At 40.5% G+C, this 23,887-nt stretch overlaps 1 protein-coding gene across 1 annotated transcript in view; it reads left to right on the top strand.

Moving 5' to 3' along the window:
- The window catches only part of LOC124545680 (anoctamin-5-like), a 349,333-nt gene that overhangs the window by 71,585 nt on the left and 253,861 nt on the right, over positions 1–23,887 (top strand). Inside the window, exon 5 of the mRNA XM_047124626.1 lies at positions 19,891–19,949. Within this exon, the coding sequence (XP_046980582.1) occupies positions 19,891–19,949 (59 nt within the window). The remainder of the gene's footprint in view (positions 1–19,890; positions 19,950–23,887) is intronic.

Below are 23,887 nucleotides of genomic sequence, written 5' to 3'. Positions count from 1 at the left end.
TGCGATAGGAGAATGCTGTGTGCAGAGGTGTGGCACTGCACTTTGGCACACTTAAGATCAAATAACATGTCTTACAATTCGTCGGACACATATGTTTTGTGTATCAGACTCTACAGAATGATGTGCGCTACAAAATGAACTTATTTTTGAAAGTTCGATTTTTAAAAAATTTTTGATGTCCTATCTCAAACGCTCGAGGGACGCCACTGTCTGCTATTGCCCTGGTTCGGAAATATTGTAGATACGGGCTGATGCGCAGAGCATTCTGAGTTATAATAGGGAAGCGGGTAGTGATTTTGCTGTTTCCTCTTTGTCTACTGCATTCACGTTAAATGAAAACAAAATTGATTTCTGTGGCCGGGAGCTATGATATGAATTAAAATACATTCACGTAATTACGGAAGGCTAAAATATGTTATTAGTTTCAGATTTTATTTTATTTCCACCTTTCTGGCAGTCAAGCATTAATTGCCGTGCAGAACAATGAAGTTATTTTAATCGGTTTGCTGAAGATATTTTCTTCTACTAATCTTTGCCACTGAGGCACTCAATATATTTGAAACGAAGTGTTTAATTCCACAATATTGGCTTCTTTCAACTGTTCGGTGCATTTCAAGTGTACGTTTTCATCTTCTAGCATGTATGGCATTATGCCTTAACAAAGAACCAAACGAGATAACAAAGTACTGGTACTCAAGGAAATTTACATCCCGAAAACCACATTGAAAAGCTTAATATCAGGTCGAAGCCTAGTTCACTGGGAATCTGTGGCTCATTTAAACATCAGCTCTTTGATGACGAGCCAGTTAGAAGAATTTAGATCCCAGAAGATCACACATTTATGTCGTTATTTGTGTGATATATCTTAAAATGCAATACGCGCATAAAATACGAACATTATATGTGAAACCTTAGCTTCTCTTGTAGCATATTGGCCTTAGAAACCAATATTGTATGTGAAAGCTTTGCTTTTCTTGTAGCAACATCATAAATATTAATTTAAACCATTAATTTTTCCTGTTCATGTGTTTGTGCTACTTAACAGTGATGTTGCTATGGGCTGAATACACCACATGTCCAAAGCTCTGAATATCCACTGTCATCGGCTGGCAAGATCACGTGACATGAGGTGTGACTGGCTTACAAATACGCATCGCAATCGTGCTTTCAATGCTCCGGAAAGTAACATGCGGTGTTTGGTGGAATTCGAATGTATACTTTCATAATACGAAAATATGCCGGGTACATGTTGCTGCACATCAAACATCTTTCCAAAAGATGTTTTTTTCCTCCTTAGTTTCATTTTCTAAAGCACTGGGAAATTCTAAGCCCGTATGTAGAACCATAACCATTCAAAGGATTGATAAGTTATACAATTCTGAGAGAAAATACACTGTCAGTTAACAGGGAAAAACTATGTTTCCATCTGGGAGAAAGTGTATTTTTAACCGGGAAATCCGGGATAAATCCGGGAATTTTTTTTCCTTGTCTGCGTATACACCCTGAAACGCCAGTACTCAGTCCCTAGCAAAATTCTAATAAACAGATTGAAACAGAGGGAGTGAGTGAAGCTGACTTTATGAAAGCTACTAACTCCCTCAAAAAAAAAAAAAAAAAAAAAAAAAAAAAAAAAAAAAAAAAAAAAAAATTAATTGGATAGATAAGAAATCTACTCACCAAGCTGCGACAGAACACACACAAAAGACGGTTGTAATTACGCAAGCTTTTGGAGCCAGTGGATCCTTCTTCAGGCAGAGAAGTTGAAAGGGAAGGAAGAGGGATGGAGGAAAAGGACTGCAGAGGTCTAGGAAGCGGGATAAATTTCGGGAAAGTCACCCAGAACCACAGGTCAGAGGAGACTTACTACATGGGATGAGAAGAAAAAGACTGATTGCTGTGGACTGCATGGGATGAGATTTGAAAACCTGAGAGCTTAAAGGTGGAAGACAGGGTAATATGCAAGGCAGGGTTATTACTTAAGCGTCATGCATGAGCTAATAAGAGTGAAAAGATAACTGCATTGTACATAATAGAGGTGGGAGGGGTGACGAAAAATAGACAGGTTCGACAATGAAATATGTATGAAACTAAAATGTATTGAAGAGACTGTGAGGAATTAATGAGATCGAAGAAATTAACATAAATTAAGGCCATGTGGGTGGTGAGAATGAAACACATGTTGTAGTTCTAGTTCCCGCCTTGCGGAGTTCTGAGCCTTGCGGAGTTCTGAGGAAATGGGGTCTGGGGGAAGAATCCAGATGACGCGTGTGGTGAAACAGGTGCTGAGGTTAGGATTGTCATGTTGTAGAGCATGCTCTGCAACAGCGTATTGCTGGTTGCCAGTATACACCATCTGCCGCCCATTCATCTTAATTGGTAATTTGGTGGTAGTCATGCCGATGTAAAAGGCCAAACAGTGTTTACATAACAGCTGGTATATGACAAGTGTCATTTCACATGTGGCCCTCCCCATGATAATACAGGGTGGTCCATTGATTGTGAATGGGCCAAATATCTCATGAAATAAGCGTCAAATGAAAAAACTTCAAAGAACGAAACTTGTCTAGCTTGAAGGGGGAAACCAGATGGCACTATGGTTGGCCTGCTAGATGGTGCTGCCATAGGTCAAACGGATATCAATGGCGTTTTTTTAAATATGAACCCCCATTTTTATTACATATTCATGTAGTACGTAAAGAAATATGAATGTTTTAGTTGGACCACTTTTTTCACTTTGTGATAGATGGTGCTGTAAAAGTCACAAACATATGGCTCACAATTTTAGATGAACAGTTGGTAACAGGTAGGTTTTTTAAAGTAAAATACTGAACGTAGATACGTTTGAACATTTTATTTCAGTAGTTCCAATGTGATTCATGTACCTTTGTGAACTTATCATTTCTGAGAACGCATGTTGTTACAGCGTGATTTCCTGTAAATACCACATTAATGCAGTAAATGCTCAAAATGATGTCCGTCAACCTCAATGCATTTGGCAATATGTCTAACAACATTTCTCTCAACAGCGAGTAGTTCGCCTTCCGTAATATTCACACATGCATTGACAATGTGCTGACACATGTTGTCAGGCATTGTTGGTGAATCATGATAGCAAATATCCTTCAACTTTCCCCACAGAAAGAAATCCGGGGATGTCAGATCCAGTGAATGTGCGGGCCATGGTATGGTGCTTCGGTGACCAATCCACCTGTCATGAAATATGCTATTTAATACTGCTTCAACCTCATGCGAGCTATGTGCTGCACATCCATCATGTTGGAAGTACATCGCCATTCTGTCATGCAGTGAAACATCTTGTAGTAACATTGGTAGAACATTATGTAGGAAATCAGCATACATTGCACCATTTAGATTGCCATTGATAAAATGGGGGCCAATTATCCTTCCTCCCATAATGCCACACCATACATTAACCTACCAAGGTCGCTGATGTTCCACTTGTTGCAGCCATTGTGGATTTTCCATTGCCGAATAGTGCATATTAAGCCGGTTTACATTACGCTGTTGGTGAATGGCGCTTCGTCTCTAAATGGAATGCGTGCAAAAAATCTGTCATCATCCCGAAATTGCTCTTGTACCCAGTGGCAGAACTGTACACAACACTTCATCTCTAAATAGAATGCATGCAAAAAATCTGTCACCTCCCGTAATTGCTCTTGTAGCCAGTGGCAGAACTGTACATGATGTTCAAAGTCATCACCATGCAATTCCTGCTGCATAGAAATATGGTACGGGTGCAATCGATGTTGATGTAGCATTCTCAGCACCGACGTTTTTGAGATTCCCGATTCTCGCGCAATTTGTCTGCTACTGATGTGCGGATTAGCTGCTGTCACAGCTAAAACACCTACTTGGGCATCAGCATTTGTTGCAGGTCGTGGTTGACATTTCAGATGTGGCTGTTTCCTTAAATAATGTAACTATCTGGTGAACGGTCCGGACATTTGGATGATGTCATCCAGGATACCGAGCAGCATACATAGCACACGCCCATTGGGCATTTTGATCACAATAGCCATACGTCAACATGATATCGACCATTTCTGCAATTGGTAAATGGTCAATTTTAACATGGGTAATGTATCATGTAGCAAATACCGTCCGCACTGGCGGAATGTTATGTGATACCACATACTTATAGATTTGTGACTATTACAGCACCATCTATCACAAAGCGAAAAAAGTGGTCCAACTAAAACATTCATATTTCTTTACATAATACATAAATATGTAATAAAAAAATGGGGGTTCCTATTTAAAAAAACGCAGTTGATATCCGTTTGACCTATGGCAGCGCCATCTAGCAGGCCAACCATAGCACCATCTGGTTTCCCTCTTCAAGCTAGATGAGTTTTGTTCTTTGTAGTTTTTTCATTTGATGCTTATTTCGTGAGATATTTGGCCCGGTCACTATCAATGGACCAATCTATATATGTGTTGCCAGTTACAGGGCTGCTGAAGGTGGTGGTAGGAGCGTGCATAGGGCAAGTCTTGCAGTGGGGATGATCACAGGGGTAGGAGCTTTAGGGGAGGTAGATGGGAGCAGAAGGAGTTTAGGGTCTGACAAGAATATTGTGTAGATTGGGAGGACAATGAAAACCCATTGTAGGTGTGATGGACAAAATCTCAGACAGACCGGATCTCATTTCAGGGAATGATTTTAGGAAGTCATGGCCCTGTCGAAGTAGCTGATTAATACATTCCAGACCAGGATAATAATGAGTCACCAGTGGTGTTCTCTGAAGTTGTTTTTTTTTGAGGGACCAGCAGTACCAGGATTCAATGTGATGGCCCAGGGAATCTGCTTTTGAACTAGTCTGGTGGGGTAATTACACACAGTGAAGGCTGAGGTGAGAATGGTGGTGTATTGCTGTAAAGTGTCTGCATATGTTTGCCTCAGATGGTGAGGCTGTATGGGAGAGAACATTTGACATGGAAAGGATAGCAACTGTCAAAATGTAAGCACTGTTGTTTGTTGGTAGGTTTAATATGGACAGTAGTGTGTAGCTGGCCTTCGGTAAGGACGAGAGCAACATCAAGAAAAGTGGCATGGGATTTGGTACAGGACCACGTGAAATTTAATTGGGAGAAGTATTCAGAGATTCCAGGAATTTCAACAGGTCAGCCTCACCATGAGTCCATATGGTAAAGATGTCATCAATGTATCTAAACCAAACCAAACTCAGGCTTATGGAGCCCAGGAAAGACCCCTCCAAGCGACCCATGAAAAGATTGACATAGGGAGGATCTATTCTGGTTCCCAAGGCCGTACCCCTGATCTGTTTGTATGTCTGCCCCTCATAGGTGAAGTAGTTGTTCGTAAGTATAAAGTTGATTAAGGTGAGTAGGAAGGATGTCATAGGTTCGGAATTTGGTGGGTGCTGATTGAGGGAATGTTTAGCAACAGACAGACCATGTGTCTGGGGGTTGTTGGAATAAAGGGAGGTGGCATCAGGGTGACAAGCAAGGTGTGTCGTGGGAGTGGGATGGGCATGGATTTCAGATGATCTAGGAAGTGGTTGGTATCTTTGATATAGTAAGGGAATCTTTGTGTTATGGATTGCAGGTGCTGATCAACTAAGACAGATATACAGTCGGTGGGTGTTTAGTTGCAGCAGTTATGAGAAGTTGAAGAGACTTTCCCAGGACAGACTAGTGTGGAGAGATGCATCAAACCAGTGTTCAGACTGCAAGACCACATCATCATCATCATCATCAACAACAACAACAACAGCAACAACAACAACAAAGGAACGCAACCTGGTCTCAGGTGTGCTTGAGTTACATGAAAGCAGTACAGAAATGTTGAAAAAACTGAATTGGCAGATCTGTGAAAATGGACACTAACAACCTCATGAAAGCATACTTACTAAGTTTAGAGAACTGTTATTAACTGAGGAATCCATTAATGTTGTACAGCCACTTATATATCATTTCTATAGTAAATGTACAAGGGCATTTAAACTGTAATTCTTCCTGCATTACACACCTGAATGGTATGGTAAGCAACTTTAATGCACAATGCTAGCCTCCATTTTGACCTTGTACCAAATCAGTGGCGATCTTCAATTTTTTTTTTCTCCTAAGCACTGAATGACAAACTTCTCTACATAAATTTTTTCCAGATTGTATGCATAGTTGTTGGTGCATCACATTTGATGTTTGTTCTGTGCGCTGGTGAAATTTTGAAATGTTCTGGCAGATGGCGGAGCCATAGTTCAGCATCAAAATGGTGTCTACATATCACTCATGTTACAAGCAGTGTGCAGTTTTTAATTCTTGTGTGCACAAAAATAAACCATGGAGACACCCATAAAGATTTGTGTGCAGTATATGGTGATGCTCCAGTTGATAGGAGTACCGTTGGGTGATAGGTAAAGAAAGTAACAGCCTCAGGAAATGCAGAAACAGAGCTCCATGATAGCCATGCTCAGGACATCCTGTCACAGCCACTGCGCCAAACATGCTGAATCAGGTGGATGCTATTATTCATGGTGACCAGTGCATTACAACTCGAAAATTGCAGTGAAACGCAGGAAGATCTGCAGCGGATAGGCACTTGGTGCAGGGAGTGGCAACTGACCCTTAACCTAGACAAATGTAATGTACTGCGAATACATAGAAAGAAGGATCCTACACTGTATGATTATATAATAGCAAAACAAACACTGGTAGCAGTTACTTCTGTAAAATATCTGGGGGTATGCGTGCGGAATGATTTGAAGTGGAATGATCACATAAAATTAATTGTTGGTAAGGCAGGTGCCAGGTTGAGATTCATTGGGAGAATCTTTACAAAATGTAGTCCATCAACAAAGGAGGTGGCTTACAAAACACTCGTTCGACCTATACTTGAGTATTACTCTTCAGTGTGGGATCTGTACCAGGTCGGGTTGACAGAGGAGATAGAGAAGATCCAAAGAAGAGCAGCGTGTTTCATCACAGGGTTATTTGGTAAGCGTGATAGTGTTATGGAGATGTTTAGCAAACTCAAGTGACAGACTCTGCATGAGAGGCGCTCTGCATCGCGGTGTAGCCTGCTGTCCAGGTTTCGAGAGGGTGCATTTCTGGATGAGGCATCGAATATATTGCTTCACCCTACTTATACCTCCGGAGGAGATCACAAATATAAAATTAGAGAGATTCGAGCACGCACGGAGGCTTTCTGGCAGTCGTTCTTCCCGCGAACCATATGCGACTGGAACAGGAAAGGGAGGTAATGACAATGGCACGTAAAGTGCCCTCTGCCACTCACCGTTGGGTGGCTTGTGGAGTATAAATGTAGATGTAGATGTAGATGTAGTTGGCTCTACAGTTGTCGGGCAGCATTGGAAGTGCATCTGCAATGATCAAGACTCTCGGATATTCAAAGAGGTGCTCACAATGAGTTCCACAAATGCTCACAGCAGACCGCAATATTCAGAGAAAGGCCATTTTATCTGAATTGCTGGAGCATTTTGAGACTGATGGAAAGACCTTTCTGTTATCAATCATTACGGAGGACAAAAGCTGGGTGCACCACTTTGTGCCAGAAACAAAAAGGCAGTCCATGGAGTGGCATCATTCTCATTCAACATAAAAGAAGAAATTCAAGACAACCCCCCCTGTTGGAAAAGTCAAGTCATGGTGACAGTCTTCTGGGATTGTGATGGCATCATTCTTGTGGATGTGATGCCAAGAGGGTCAACCATCAGTTCAGAGGCATACATGAAGAATCCGAATAAACTCATGAACTGTTTCTGACATGTTGGATCAGACAAGAATCCAGCAGAAATCTTGTTCCAAGACAATAATGCACTCCCACACACAACTCTTAATAACCCAGGAATATAACCCAGGAACACATAACCAAATTGGGTCAGACATCATTGCCTCATCCACCCTACAGTCCAGACCCGACACTCTTGGACATCCATCTCTTTGGGCCACTTAAAGGCTCCCTTCAGAGAACACACTCTGAAGATGATGAGAGTGTTGGTCATGCAGTGAAAACATGGCTACGCCTACAGGACAAGAACTTTTACCAGCAGAGAATACATGGTCTTCTACAATGTTGGCATATGCCCACAGAATGTGAAGGAGACTACATAGAAAAATAGGACATGGACAAGACATGTGGATGTATACTACCACCAAATTCTGACTCTTAATAATAAATATATCTGAGAAAAAAAGTGTGGGACATTACTTATTGAACGATCCTCATACATACATAAAAAGCTTTGCAAGTACCGGTAAAGAAAAAACCGTGTGAGAGAACGAGAAAGAAGGAAAGAAAATGGAAAAAATAAGACAACCAACATGAATATTGTCATATAACAAAAATAGAAAGTTATGGAACCAAGTGAATCCAGTCAGTGGCTACTACACTCAAATAGCTGAAATTATCATGCTGATGAATTTCAGTGCAAAATTTCTACATCTACATACCTACTCTGGAAACCACTGTGAAGTGTGTGGCAGAGGGTAGGTCCTATTATATCAGTGATTAAGGTTTGTTCCCATTCCATTCACGTTTGGAGCATGGGATAAATTATTGTCAGTATGCCTGTGGATGCTGAAATAATTTTAATCTTGTCCTCATGATGCCAATGTGAGCAATCTATATGAGGTTTTTGTATATTGCTAGAGTCATCATTTAAAGCCAGTTCTTGAAACACTGTTGGTAGACTTTCTCAGGACAGTTTATGTCTATCTTTAAGAGTCTGCCAGCTCAGTTTCTTGAGCATCACTGTAACACTATCACTTGGGTCAAACAAACCTGTGAATATTTGTGCTGCTCTTGTCTGTATGTGTTCAAATTCTGCTGTTAGTCATATTTTGTATGGACTCCACACAATTGAACAATATTCTAGAATGGGTCACACAAGAGATTTGTAAGCAATCTCATTTGTAGATTGATTGCACTTCCTCAGTACTCTACCAATGAACTGAAGTTTACCACCTACTTTACCCACAACTGAGCCTAAGTGATCATTTCATTTCATATCCTTACAAAGTGTTATACCCAAGTATTTATTTGAGGTGGCCAATTCCAACAGTGACTCATTCGTATTATAGTCATAGGATACATTTTTCTGTGAAGTGCACAATTTTACATCCAAGATAACGGGATGTGCCCTCCCTGCCAAAAAGTCCTCAATCCAGTCACAAATTTCATTTGATACCATATATGATTGAACTTTTTACAATATGCATGGGTGTGGTATTGAGTAAAATGCTTTACAGAAATCAAGAAATACTGCATCTACCTGACTGCCTTGATCTGAAGTTTTTATTATGTCATATGAGAAAAGTGCGAGTTGATTGGAATCCATGCTGGTTGGCATGGAGAAGGTCATTCTGCCAAGATACCTCGTTATGTTTGAGGTCAAAATATGTTCTAAGATTATACAGTACATCGACTTTAGAGATATTGGATGGTTTTTTTGTGGATCACTTTGACTACCCTCTTTGTAGATGGGTGTTACCTGTGCTTTCTTCCAACTACTGGGCAAAGTTTTTTGTTTGAGGTATCTACAGTAGATTATAGTTGGAAGAGTGGCTAACTCAGCCATAAATTTGGTACACAATCTGACAGGGATTCCAACAGGCTCTGGAGATTTGTTCAATTTTAACGATTTCAGCTGTTTTTCAAAACCACTGACACTAACAGTTATCTCCCTTTCAGTGGTATGAGGATTAAACTGGCATTTCCTTTGTAAAGGAACATTTGAACTTTAGTTTATATTTTGCCAGCCTGAAATTCAGTTTCTGTCTCATTCACTAGGGACTGGACATTAACACTGGTGCCTCTGGCAGCCTTTACATATGACCAGAATTTCTTTGGGTTTTGTGAAAAATAATTTGACAATATTCTGGCGTGGTAGTCATTGAAGGCTTCATACGTGGCTCTCTCAACAGGCCAACCCTGTTTCATTCAGTATCTCTTGTTCTATGGTCCTAGTCTTTGTTTTACACCTGTTATGCAGTAGTCACTGTTTATTTAGAAGATTTTTACAGTGTCAGTATACCATGGAGGGTCCCTCCCATTATGAACTGTTCTACTGGGTATGTATCTATACAGTTCATGGTCAACTATTTTTTTTAAACTTCAGCCATAGATCCTCTGCATGCTCCTGCCCTGTGCTGAAAGTTTCAAGTTCCTCATTGAGATATGGCACTACTGGTTTTTTATCTAGTTTACTGAATGTATATATCTTTTGGTTGTTTTATTTACTTGCCCTTTGTACTTTAGTAAGATTATTGCCACAATAGTGTCATGATCACTGATACCTGTTTCAATGTGGATATCCTCAAAGAGCTCAGGTTTATTTGTTGCCATTAGATCCAATATATTTCCATCATGAGCAGAGCTCTGACCTATCTGTTCTTAGTAGTTTTCAGAGAAGGCACTTGGTAATGTTTCAAAGGATGCCTTACTACACCCACCACTAGTAAAACTCTAATTTTCCCAGTTGATTATTGGATGATTAAAGCTTTCACCAATGATTACAGTATTATTGGGGATCTTATATACTAGTGAACTGAGGTTTTCTCTAAAATTTTCAGTTACATGAGGGGATGAGTCTGGTGGGTGGTAGAAGGATGCAAAAAAATTGTTCAAATGGCTCTGAGCACTATGGGACTTAACATCTATGGTCATCAGTCCCCTAGAACTTAGAACTACTTAAACCTAACTAACCTAAGGACAGCACACAACACCCAGCCATCACGAGGCAGAGAAAATCCCTGACCCCGCCGGGAATCGAACCCAGGAACCCGGGCGTGGGAAGCGAGAACGCTACCGCACGACCACGAGATGTGGGCAGAAGGATGCAGTTATCATTTTATGCCTGATCCTGATACTGAGTCTTGTCCACACAATCTCACATGCAGCTTAATTTCAGTCTCAGTGGATCTGAGTTTCTTGTCTACCGTGGAAAATACACCAACTCCATTTCCCATTAGCCTATCTTTTGATATATACTTTCATTTTCCCCAAGAAATCTCACTGTCATCAATATCAGGTTTTAGTCAACTTTCTGTACCTAGCATTACACATGTTTCACTGCTTTTCAGGAGTGCTTCAAACTCTGGCACTTCATTGCGAATACTTCGGCATTTAACCACTAGGATTTTAATACTGTCACCTATGGGAGGCATTTCTTTCACTCTTACACTGACACTTCTTGGTTTCCTACAGCTGTCATTATCTGTATTGGATGGAGAGTCACCTAATCCAAAAATCTCTTGTGTGTACCATACTCACAGTCAGTAACCTGAGTAGCAGTCTCTGATGTGTTATGCACATCACCCATTTAGGAGCACTCTTCAGTTCTCAACCCTTTGGCACAAGTCCAGGAAGTCACAACCTAGCTAGTTACAAAGCATTCGAAGTCACTGGTTCAGGCCTTTCACTTGACTCAGGGCCAAAGGGCCATGATCAGTTCTGGGGACACTGCTGTAAATTGTGCACTGTGTTGAAACTCTGTGCATAAGGCTGGTCTTTTCAACCTGCTCCACCAGTCGCTGGAATGATCCAAGTATGACCTCAAAACCCAGATGACTTGTTCCAACTTATGCCACATTGTGCAGTTGCTTACACCCTGTTCCCTCAGCGGCTGCTGGAATAGCCTCTTCAACCTGTTCAGTGAGGTTGCCAGGCATATGCACTGAGTGAACTTTGTGACCTTTCCTGTCCCTTGCTGCCATTTCCCTAAGGGGTACCATCATTCATCACATGTTTGATCTGCCGACTATTAGTAGACTCTACCCTTTTGTGCTTGCCTTATCTTGATGCCGGATGAAACAGGTTTACCCAAACCAGATGAATTGAGTTCTGCTGGCTCAGATTCAGTTTCAGTGAAAGACAGCACCTCAAACTTATTGGTTAGATGGTTTGGTGCAACACCGTGGGATGCCTAGATCTACTATTGAAATGCCGCTTGCAGTCAAGTGGGCGAGTAATGTCAGGTCCCATTTTTTTCTGCAGAGGATACAAGATACGTGGGATCTTTGGTACCAGCTCTTCCAACATACTGATCCAATCATTTGACAGTACTCAGGAGGATTTCCAGCTACTTATGAACACCAGCCAACTCATCTCATGTTCAAGGACAGTGTTTACAGTGGGGCTGCATTTTGGCTAGTACAATGTATTACAGGACAGTGAACAAGTAACTTTAAACTAAGCCTGCTGATTATCTTTTATATCTATTGAGCTAAAAAATTTACGAATTCTCTATAAGAATTAGGGCAAATATGAAAAACAAGATTTCTGTTAAAGCAATAGAAAAACCAGTGACAAAAATCACTATTTCGTAAAACTTTTTGAAGTTAATTCTAATTATTAGAAAACTTGAAAATAGAGTTAATTTGTCATAAACGTAGGAAATATACACTGCTCTTTAAGGGAAAACTAGATGTAACACAATGTATTAGAATTTCAGCTTCAGTAACTAAATTAGATTATGTACATGATATTGGTTACTTCTGAAAATTCTCGAAAATGCACGTTTATTTGCATTGAGATACAATGAAATTTGTGGTGATCTATGCTTTGGCAGTGACTGTGAATCACAAACACTGATTTGCTATGAAATAATGTATGCAAAAACACTCATACCAGTAACTTCTACATCTACATTTACATTTATACTCTGCAAGCCACCCAATGGTGTGTGGCGGAGGGCACTTCACATGCCACTGTCATTACCTCCCTTTTCTGTTCCAGTCGCATATGGTTCGCGGGAAGAACGTCTGTCTGAAAGCCTCCGTACGCGCTTGAATCCCTCTAATTTTACATTCGTGATGTCCTCTGGAGGTATAAGTAGGAGGAAGCAATATATTCGATACCTCATCCAGAAACGCACCCTCTTGAAACCTGGCGAGCAAGCTACACTGCGATGCAGAGCGCCTCTCTTGCAGAGTCTGCCACTTGAGTTTGCTAAACATCTCCATAACGCTATCACGTTTACCAAATAACCCTGTGACGAAACGCGCCACTCTTCTTTGGATCTTCTCTATCTCCTCCATCAACCCGATCTGGTACGGATCTCACACTGATGAGTAATACTCAAGTATAGGTTGAACGAGTGTTTTGTAAGCCACCTCCTTTGTTGATGGACTACATTTTCTAAGGACTCTCCCAATGAATCTCAACCTGGTACCCGCCTTACCAACAATTAGTTTTATATGATCATTCCACTTCAAATCGTTCCGTACGCATACTCCCAGATATTTTACAGAAGTAACTGCTACCAGTGTTTGTTCCGCTATCATATAATCATACAATAAAGGATCCTTCTTTCTATGTATTCGCAATACATTACATTTGTCTATGTTAAGGGTCAGTTGCCACTCCCTGCACCAAGTGCCTATCCGCTGCAGATCTTCCTGCATTCCGCTACAATTTTCTAATGCTGTAACTTCTCTGTATACTACAGCATCATCCGCAAAAAGCCGCATGGAACTTCCGACACTATCTACTAGGTCATTTATATATACTGTGAAAAGCAATGGTCCCATAACACTCCCCTGTGGCATGCCAGAGGTTACTTTAACGTCTGTAGACATCTCTCCATTGATAATAACTTGCTGTGTTCTGTTTGCTAAAAACTCTTCAATCCAGCCACACAGCTGGTCTGATATTCTGTAGGCTCTTACTTTGTTTATCAGGCGACAGTGCGGAACTGTATCGAATGCCTTCCGGAAACCAAGGAAAATAGCATCTACCTGGGAGCCTGTATCTAATATTTTCTGGGTCTCATGAACAAATAAAGCGAGTTGGGTCTCACTCGATCACTATTTCCGGAAACCATGTTGATTCCTACAGAGTAGATTCTGGGTTTCCAAAAACGACATGATACGTGAGCAAAAAACATGTTCTAAAATTCTACAACAGATTGACGTCAGAGATATGGGTCTATAGTTTTGCGCATCTGCTCAACGACCCTTCTTGAAGACTGGGACTACCTGTGCTCTTTTCCAATCATTTGGAACCTTCCGTTCCTCTAGAGACTTGCGGTACACGGCTGTTAGAAGGGGGGCAAGTTGTTTCGCGTACTCTGTGTAGAATCAAATTGGTATCCCGTCAGGTCCAGTGGACTTTCCTCTGTTGAGTGATTTCAGTTGCTTTTCTATTCCTTGGACACTTATTTCGATGTCAGTCATTTTTTCATTTGTGCGAGGATTTAGAGAAGGAACTGCAGTGCGGTCTTCCTCTGTGGAACAGCTTTGGAAAAAAGTGTTTAGTATTTCAGCTTTATGCGTGTCATCCTCTGCTTCAATGCCATCATCATCCCAGAGTGTCTGGATATGCTGTTTCGAGCCACTTACTGATTTAACGTAGGACCAGACCTTCCTAGGATTTTCTGTCAAGTCGGTACATAGAATTTTACTTTTGAATTCACTGAACGCTTCACGCATAGCCCTCCTTACGCTAACTTTGACATTGTTTAGCTTCTGTTTGTCTGAGAGGTTTTGGCTGCATTTAAACTTGGAGTGAAGCTCTCTTTGCTTTCGCAGTAGTTTCCTAACTTTGTTGTTGAACCACGGTGGGTTTTTCCCATCCCTTACAGTTTTACTCGGCACGTACCTGTCTAAAACTTATGAAGATATAGTTTTGTAAGCCTCCAAAAATTCTCAAAATTAACCTATTACTTACATAATTGTAGAATGAAATGAGAGAACAGTTGGTTTGAATGAGGATATCCCTACTGTTCTTAAAAATTTTATAAGAGTCCAATGAGTTTAAGCCTACAATTGACAATAACATTAAAGATTTATTGTGACACCGACAAATGTTCAAAATTTCACAATATATCGCAATACAGATGGGTACTGATACAAACAAAGAAAGATTATGCAAAAGTGATGTAAAAGTAAAATATGGAAATCTGGAATTGGCACATGAATCTTGCACAAACAATCTCACACAAAGGAAGATTCCAGTCAGTTTTTTATGTAAAAATCAACTTGTTAAATGCATGAATATTTTACTTAGCTGTTTTTGTGTCAACTTGTCCACTGACATGCCAAAGAAGAACTGCAGTGTGAGTTTATCTCAGTCAAAATCTGGAAAACTGTCCAGCACTAACTAAGCACATCTTCTGCCTGTTACAGCTGACAATACTCTGTCAGCAACCAATGAAAAACAAGATCAGCTTCAATAATTTATCAATGGTTGTTGGTAATTCATCTTGTTGTTGTAGTTCTCTTTTTGTCTGTGTTTGCTTTGTTATGTATAGTTATGGAAATGTAGTTCTGCTGTGAGCAAACAAAAATCCTTTTTGTTTAATACCCAAAACATGTTTCAGAGAAGTTTTACCATCGTTAGTTGATTCATTTATTCTCTTAGTATTACATACTGTTGGTTGTGTGGCTGTTTGACATTTGCAGTGCAGATGATATTTTGTTATTTGTTGGTAACATTAGCAGAGAGTCAAAGCTGTCAAAGAACTAAAAAAACTTGTAATGAGCAGGAACTGATGGCATACTCTCCAGGAACTCACAGCTCTGCCTCTAAAATATGTAGAGTTGTTCCCCTCACCATCTACAGGGTTATTCTGTAAATTAATGACAATGGCCACTGAGCAGCAGTCCAGTCACCCCGCATCTTGCTCTTGTAATGGTGGTGCATGGGTGAGGTTCTAAGCTAAGCAACACACTGGGCAAGAGTTGCATCTGAGCTCTGAGGGAGTGAGGATCACACAAGGCACAAACTCTGCTTTTGATTTTTTGTCACGACAGAAAAGGTGAAAAATGGAGCATTCACTAGAGCAGTGCTACATTATTAAATTTTGCTTTCATATGGGCCAAGTCAATCCCAAGACTTACAGAGACAATGCCCTGTCAATGGCCCAGGTTTTTCAGTGGTTCTGGGAGTTCAAGAACAGATGGGAGACCCTTCAAGACATGGAGTGATCTGGACACCCCTCAGTGACGGGTTTGAATGAAAACATGGCCAGAGTGAAAAAATTCTGGGCTCTGTCATTTGAGTGTAAGATTAATCACATCAATATGTGCAAAACAATGGTTCAGAAAATTTTTTCTGAAAATTTGAGAACATGAGGAAAGTTTTTGTGAAATTGGTGATGAAAGTGTATAGTGGTGAAGAAAAAGAATGAGTTGATATTTCTTGTGAGATCTTGGACCAGTTAGAAACTAAATCAAACTTTTTAGACAATATAATAACAGAAGACACTTTACGAGTGTACCCGTACATCCTCAAAACCACCAGAGCTTGGAGTGGCACGCTTTGAACTCCTCGCATTTCAAGAAAATGTGAATGTCAAAGTCCAAGATAAAGACAACGGTCATTCTATTTTTTGACAAGTGTGGGCCCCTTCACACAGAATTTGTATCTCCAGGATGAACCAACAATACTATTTTCTACAAAAAAAGTACTTCTGTGCCTACACAGATCTCAAATGGAAACAACTGGAGGTTTCTGCTTGCTAGAGGTTGTACCATGGCAGTGCTCCAGCCCATATTGCCTTACTTGTGACCACCAACCTGCCACAGACAGGGGTTGCAACTTTGCCAAAGCCACTGCACAACACCAGTGTGTGCCCACCAGACTTTTTTCTATTCCCAAAGCTCTAGAGAAGCCAGAAAGGTCACAGTTTTGATCCAACAGGCTGTCATGGTGTCTTAAAGATGTTATCACAGCTGAGTTCCATGGATCCTTTATGACGTGAGAATTGCATTGACAGTGGTTCATCGATGCCCAAGGAGACAATTTTGAAGAACTTTGACAATATGTGCCAATTGGATCAATAAATTCTCATTACCAGACCCAGGTTCACCACTTTATGGACAAACCCGGTAAGTATCTACTCACTACAATCATGCATATTTCCCAAAATGTTAAAAATCATCGGAAGTGGTACCTATTTTCAAAGCTGATGAGAAAGATAAATTGAAGAGCTATCATTTCATTATAACAACCTCCTTTTTAAAAGTATTTGAAATTGGCAAGTTTCATAAACAATACTTGTTGAATGTGAACTAGTTGCCAACATTATTTTTGCAGGCAGAAGCCAACTGAGACAGCTATATATGAGTGTGTAACCCTATTAAATAAAACAGTGGATCTATTTTTAGACTTAACTAAAACTTTCAACAAGGTAAATCATAGAAATCTCATAAGAAACTTGAATACTGTGGTATTATGGCCCTGCTAAGCAAATGGATTTATTCATTTTATATTAATCCAAAGCAAAAAGTAAGCATAAGGAATGGAAAAGTAAATCCATATGTAGTCTTAGAATATTTCCCAGAAGAATACCGAATCACCTATGGGGTACCTCATGGATCAGTTAAGGGACCTCTTCTCTTCTTGATGTATATTAATGGTCTGTAAATGCACTTGTGATGACAAAACATTATTAATAAAAGCAGCAAAAAAGAAGATATCCAATGTGTAATAGACACTATCAAAGTCAGCCCAGTAAATTATCAGCAATAATTCAACTCCTAATAAACCATAGAAAGACAGCATCTGTAAACTTCCATGGCTGTCAAACTAGCATCTCCAATTATCCTAATGTCATATCAGCAATCAGCCCTTTGTAAATAAAGAAGTGACAAAGTTATTAGAAACTGGGTACAAAATGAAGTAAAATGAGCAAAACATGTTGAATCCATCAATTCCAAGCGGAATACAGACTGTTATCTTTTAAGGGTCCTAAAAGAATGCACAAATGATCATTCACTAATAGGCTCTTACTGTGCATATTACATACTTAGTAAATAGGCTCCATATTCTGGAGAAATTCCCCAGCAGCAAAGGGGATGTGAAGAATCTAAAAGAGTGCCATTAGAGTTCTTACAAGGAATGGAGCTACTCAGTAATGTAAATCATTAGTTAAAACACTGAAAGCACTACCATTACCATGCATGTGTGTTACAGACACTTTAATGTATATTTTTGATAAAAAATTGAGTGACAATTAAAGTAGTGTGAGAAACAACTGTGAAATACACTGTCAGAATAAAGCATTAAATTAAACTTAAATATAATCCCAGATAATACAAGTTTGTGTCAGAGAGGTACATGCTATATGGGAATAAAACTGTTCCACAAGTTACCTGATGGTTTAAAATATATATTAAATATACACTACTACTCACCCTGTAGAGTACTTTTTGAGCAACATTCAGTCACAATTAGGAGGGATCTATTGGATATTATTAAGCTATCGGACAGGCTAGTGGAGATACAGAAGAGGTGAAAAGTGGGATAGAGAATGGGACGGATAGCAGTGTAATGACGGGGGAACATGCATTAATACTGCCTATGTGAATATGCAGGGAGATGTGATGAGCTGTGCTGGGTTTGGGGGGGGGGGGGGGGGAGGAGAGAAGCAGAGAAGGGAAAAATGATACACAGGTGTGCTGATGAGATGGAAGTCTTGTTCATTGGGAGCAGGGATGGGGTAAGAGGAAGGCTGAGGGCAGGGACTAATGTAAGTTGAGACCAGGGATGTTATTGAAATGAAGAATATGTTGCAGTGAGTGTTCACACATGCACAATTAGGGAAAGACTGAATTGTTGGAAAGAACCAAAATGGCCCATTGTGTGGACCAGTTGCACACCAGGATTGTGTGGCATGTTCGCCAAGCAAGAGTTTGGTCCAGCTGTTTATTGGCCACATTTTGGTGGTGGCCATTCATGTGGATTTTGGTGGTGGCCATTCATGTGGACAGCCAGGCTTGTTAGTGGGCATGCCCACATAGAATGCTGCGCAGTGGATGCAGCTAAGTTGCTAGAACATATACTGCTTTCACAAGTGGCTCTGCCATCCCTTGGTTAAGGAATGTCTGTGACTGGACAGGAGTAGTTATAGTGGAAGGATGTATGGGACTGGTCTTGCAGGTAGGTCTTTTACGTGAATATGAGCCATGGGATTTGAGAGGATGGGGTTGGGGGTTAGAGATGAACAAGGATATTATACAGGTTGAGTTGCCAGCAGAATATCACAGTGGGTGAGTAGTTATAACAATTCTTCTTTCAGAGCATGACAAGAGGTAGACAAAACCCTGGTGGAGAATGTGATTCAGTTGCTCCAGTTTTGGATCACGAGGGTATGCTCCTTTATCACCAGTCTGTGGGTATGTGGGGAATGGTATGTGACTGGGAAGATTGACGCATTAGAGATGTTTTTCTGGACACTGTGAGAAATGTAATTTTGGTCTGGGAAGACCTCAATGCATATCTGGAGAGGGACTGCTTGTCACTGCAGATGCACTGAAAATGGGTGGCTACATTGTATGCAAGGGACTTCTTGATGTGGAATGGGCAACATCTGTCAAAATGGAAGTATTGTTGGAGGCAGGGCCAACTGTGAAAGCAGCAATGTAGTCTACTAGCAGAAACTGTGTGGCATTCTTTATGGATGTGACCAAAAACAAGTTGTCTGCATGTGTGATTAGCCACCATGAAACTGTGGCTAGAGCATGCTGCATGACAGTGTGCTTGACTTCAGTGACTCACACACCATTTATGCCATTTGCATTCTCCCCACCAAACATCACCTTTTCTGAATTGCACAGGTGGGAACTCTGCTTGCAACATACCTATCCTACTTTTATTGTTGTTATTCCATTCGAGATGTCCATTGTTGCATTAAATGTGAATGTAATTGAAAGTTATATAAGAGCATCTCTACACTACCAATGCTTTTATTCAGTAAGTGACTTCAATATATGTACATAAATACATGATTATTTTTCTTTGTAAACTGTAGATTTAAGTCAAGTGTAATCTAGTACATCACACTGCATTTGACCAAATGAGCTAAATTAGTAAACAAATACTGTCAGAATACATATGCTTCTATTATCATTGCAGAATGTTTCTTTAACATGCTTTTTTGTTTCTAGTTTGGGAAGAGTGAAATGAGAGAACTGCTGGATGAATGCCGGAGGAGAGGCAATCTGCAGTAAGTAATGTTTCATAGCTTTGCCTGGTTTAAAAGAATAGTTAGTACAAACCATTTCTTTTCTGTGCAGGTTTTAACAACAAAATATTGTTTCTGATCGAAAAGGTCTTCATGATTCCATAGTCATGAACTAATGAATGAATGCTTGAGATATCATAACAGTATATAGTTCTCAGAAATATTATAATACAACATTATGAAGTGGGATACATTACTACTCATCACATAGAGGAGTCATTGAGTGGCAGACAGGCACATTGAAAGAGAAGTGTTTAATATTATTAGCTATCGGACAAAGTCCTTTATCAGCTGTGAACAAAATACATGCAGGTATGCACATGCACAACTCACACTGATGTTGACACACATCTCTAGATGCTAAGGCCCAAATGCAACTGGTGATGACATAGGCCATGTGTATGTATGAATTATGCGTATGTGAATGTGTGTGTGTTTTGTCTACATCTGATGAAGGTCTCAGTTTGATAATATAAAGCACTCTTCTTTTAATGTGCCTCTCTGCTGCTCAGTGTCTCCTCTACGTGATGATATATATCCTATCTCATACGCAAGAGGATGTCGTTATCAGGAGAAAGAAAACTGGCGTTCTACAGATCGGAGCGTGGAATGTCAGATCCCTTAATCGGGCAGGTAGGTTAGAAAATTTACACTAACCAGATTCAGAAGGATGTAGGCTGCAGTACGTACTGGGGGATGAAGCAGCTTGCACAGGATAGAGGAGCATGGAGAGCTGCATCAAAGCAGTCTCAGGACTGAAGACCACAACAATAACAACAACAACAACTGTCGTCTTCCATCTTGATTGATTGGTTGGTTGGTTTGGAGGAGGGGACCAAACAATGTGGTCATCTGTCCCATGGGTTTAGGGAAGGATTGGAAAGGAAATCGGTCATGCCCTTTCAAAGGAACCATCCCAGCATTTGCCTGAAGCAACTTAGGAAAATCACGGAAAACCTAAATTAAGATGGCAGGACTCGGGATTGAACTGTCATCCTCCCAAATGCGAGTTCAGCGTGCTAACCACTGCACCAACTCGCTCAGTCTTCCATCTTGAATTTTTCATTGTTTGATCTCAGAAACTGTGTGTGTGTGTGTTTTGCTCAAGTCGAAATTATGCACACAACAATGAATTTTCATGCACAGCATTGTTGTTAATTACATTGTTAAACAACGGTTTACATATTTGAAATTGTGGCTATCTTTGCAGTTCAGTAGGACTTCTAAAGGGAAACACATAACAGTAGACCTCAAAAGAAACTTGAAATTTTAAATAAGTTGAAATGAGATTCTTTGTAGAAACACATCTCTTTTGAGTAAAATGTCGGATGTTATGAAATAAAAAAGACGAAGATGATATTTGATAGTATGCTACCCAACCGAAGAGTGAATTGAAAAAAGGAAGGTTATGTGAAACACTGAGAATGATGACATGGACATGGCTGTTTATAGATGGTTCATAGAACAACACTGTAAAGGAATGCTAGCCATGGCCCAATAGTAAAAGACAAAGCAGTTGCATTTAACTGACAACTTGTGAGATTTGGCTGTCAGACTGGAAAAAAAGACATAAAATGTGACAGCTGACAGCCACTGGAGAGAGTTTCTCAGCTAACAAAAGAAGATGCAGAAGGGAGAGCTGGAAAGTAATAGAGGAAGAAGATTCAACTGCCGATGCTCTGTACAATGCTGATGAAGCTAGTGTTGTTTACAAGATGCTACCTTCAAAAATATTAACTGCCAAGAATGAGAATAAATGTCATAAGTACAGGGTCCGGCATGAAAAACTCCCTGATTACAAAGTAACGTGCAGCGGACAGTAGAAGGAGCAGAGTGTTGGGGGGCGCGTCGTTAAGTAGCTGCCTACGTGCCGTTTTCAGTGTACGCCATGGCGTGGTCTGGTGAACATCGTGCCTTCGTAGTGGAAGATTTTATTCAAAATGGCGAATCGCCTATTAATACTCAACGTGCTTTTCGCGTTCGCTTTGCGCTCGGACGACGGGACCCTGTTCCCGATAAGAAAACAATTTATTCTTGGGTTGCTAACTTTCGTGAGACAGGTTCCGCATTAAAAAGGAAACCACCTGGACGACCACGGACTGCAACAGGCCCCGGAAATGTTGATGCAGTTAGAGCTTCAGTTCAACAATCTCCTCGACGATCCGCTAAAAAGCATGCGGCAGCATTATGGATATCTGATCAAAGTGTGAGAAGAATCTTGCATCGAGATCTTAAAATGCATCCTTACAAACTTGTAACTACACAGGAACTGAGTGAACGAGACTGTGGTGTCCGTGTAAGTTTGTGCCAAGACCTTCTTCGGAACATTCGTCCCAACGATATTGTGATTTTTTCTGATGAAGCACACTTTCACCTTGCCGGAACAGTGAACAGCCAAAATTGCAGGTACTGGTGTGAACACAATCCCCAAGAACTTCATCAATGACCACTTCATAGCCCTAAAGTAACAGTATGGTGTGCTGTTTACAATTCCGGAGTGATCGGTCCTTACTTTTTCGAAGAAAATGACAGGAATTTAACCGTCAACAGTGAACGCTATTGTGCCATGCTCCGCGACTTTCTCCAACCGCAACTAAGGGAGCTTTTTGGTGAAATAGAGAACGTGTGGTTCCAGCAAGATGGTGCTACAGCCCACACAGCACGGCAGTCACTGGCATTGGTGAAGGAAATGTTTCCTGGACATGTGATCTCGTTGCGTGGAGACATTGGCTGGCCCCCACGATCGCCGGACTTAACGGCCTGTGATTTCTTTCTTTGGGGCTATTTAAAAGCAAAAGTTTATGAACAACATCCACAATCTTTACGAGCCCTGAAAGAAGCAATTACACAAGAGGTTGAAGCTATTCCACCTGAAATGACTCAAAGAGTAATGAATAACTTCAGGGAAAGACTCAATCAGTGTGTCGACAGTGCAGGAAACCATTTAAGGGGTGTTTTATTTAAAAAGTAAGACCGTAAGAGTATTTTCTAAAATGGCATAATATGTACTTTTATTTAGTATAAATAAAATTGTTCTACCTTATTTGGTTTTGTTTTTATTAGCTTTCCTTAAAGGGGAGGTTTTTCTGCCGGACCTTGTACAAACAACAGAAACAGCAAATTAATGTTTTGTTGTAACACAAATGAAAGTCATAAACTACAACTCATGGTGATTGGGTGAATTGTGTGAACTGTGGTTTATTTGTCTTATAATGTAGATAATCTAAATAATTTGATTCAGATACAGGAGACACAACAAATTTAGGTAAAATTTCACCATTCCAATATCCACATTTCTTTCAGCACAGTGACAGACATACACCTCAAATGCAAAATTGTAATCAGGAGTAACTGTGGGAGGACAGAGGAATATTCTCTTCGTGGTTCCATAAAACATTTGAATCAGCTCTGAGAAAAGAGCTGAAGAAAAAAAAAGCTTCCACTGAAAGGTATCCTTCTACACTACTGGCCATTAAAATTGCTACACCAAGAAGAAATGCAGATGAGAAATCGGTATTCATTGGACAAATATACTAGAACTGACATGTGATTATATTTTCACGAAATTTGGGTGCATAAATCCTGAGAAATCAGTACCCAGAACAACCACCTCTGTCCGTAATAACGGCCCTGATACACCTGGGCATTGAGTCAAACAGAGCTAGGATGGCATGTACAGGAACAGCTGCCCATGCAGATTCAACATGATAACACAGTTCATCAAGAGTAGTGACCGGTGTATTGTGATGAGCCAGTTGCTCGGCCACCACTGACCAGACGTTTTCAATTGGTGTGAGATCTGGAGAATGTGCTGGCCAGGGCAGCAGTCGAACATTTTCTGTATCCAGAAAGGCCCGTACAGTACCTGCAACATATGGTCGTGCATTATTCTGCTGAAATGTAGGGTTTCGCAGGGATCG

Source organism: Schistocerca americana, chromosome 8 (genome assembly GCF_021461395.2).
Source record: "Schistocerca americana isolate TAMUIC-IGC-003095 chromosome 8, iqSchAmer2.1, whole genome shotgun sequence".
Lineage (NCBI taxonomy): Eukaryota > Metazoa > Arthropoda > Insecta > Orthoptera > Acrididae > Schistocerca > Schistocerca americana.
This window is presented reverse-complemented; position numbering and strand designations above follow the sequence as displayed.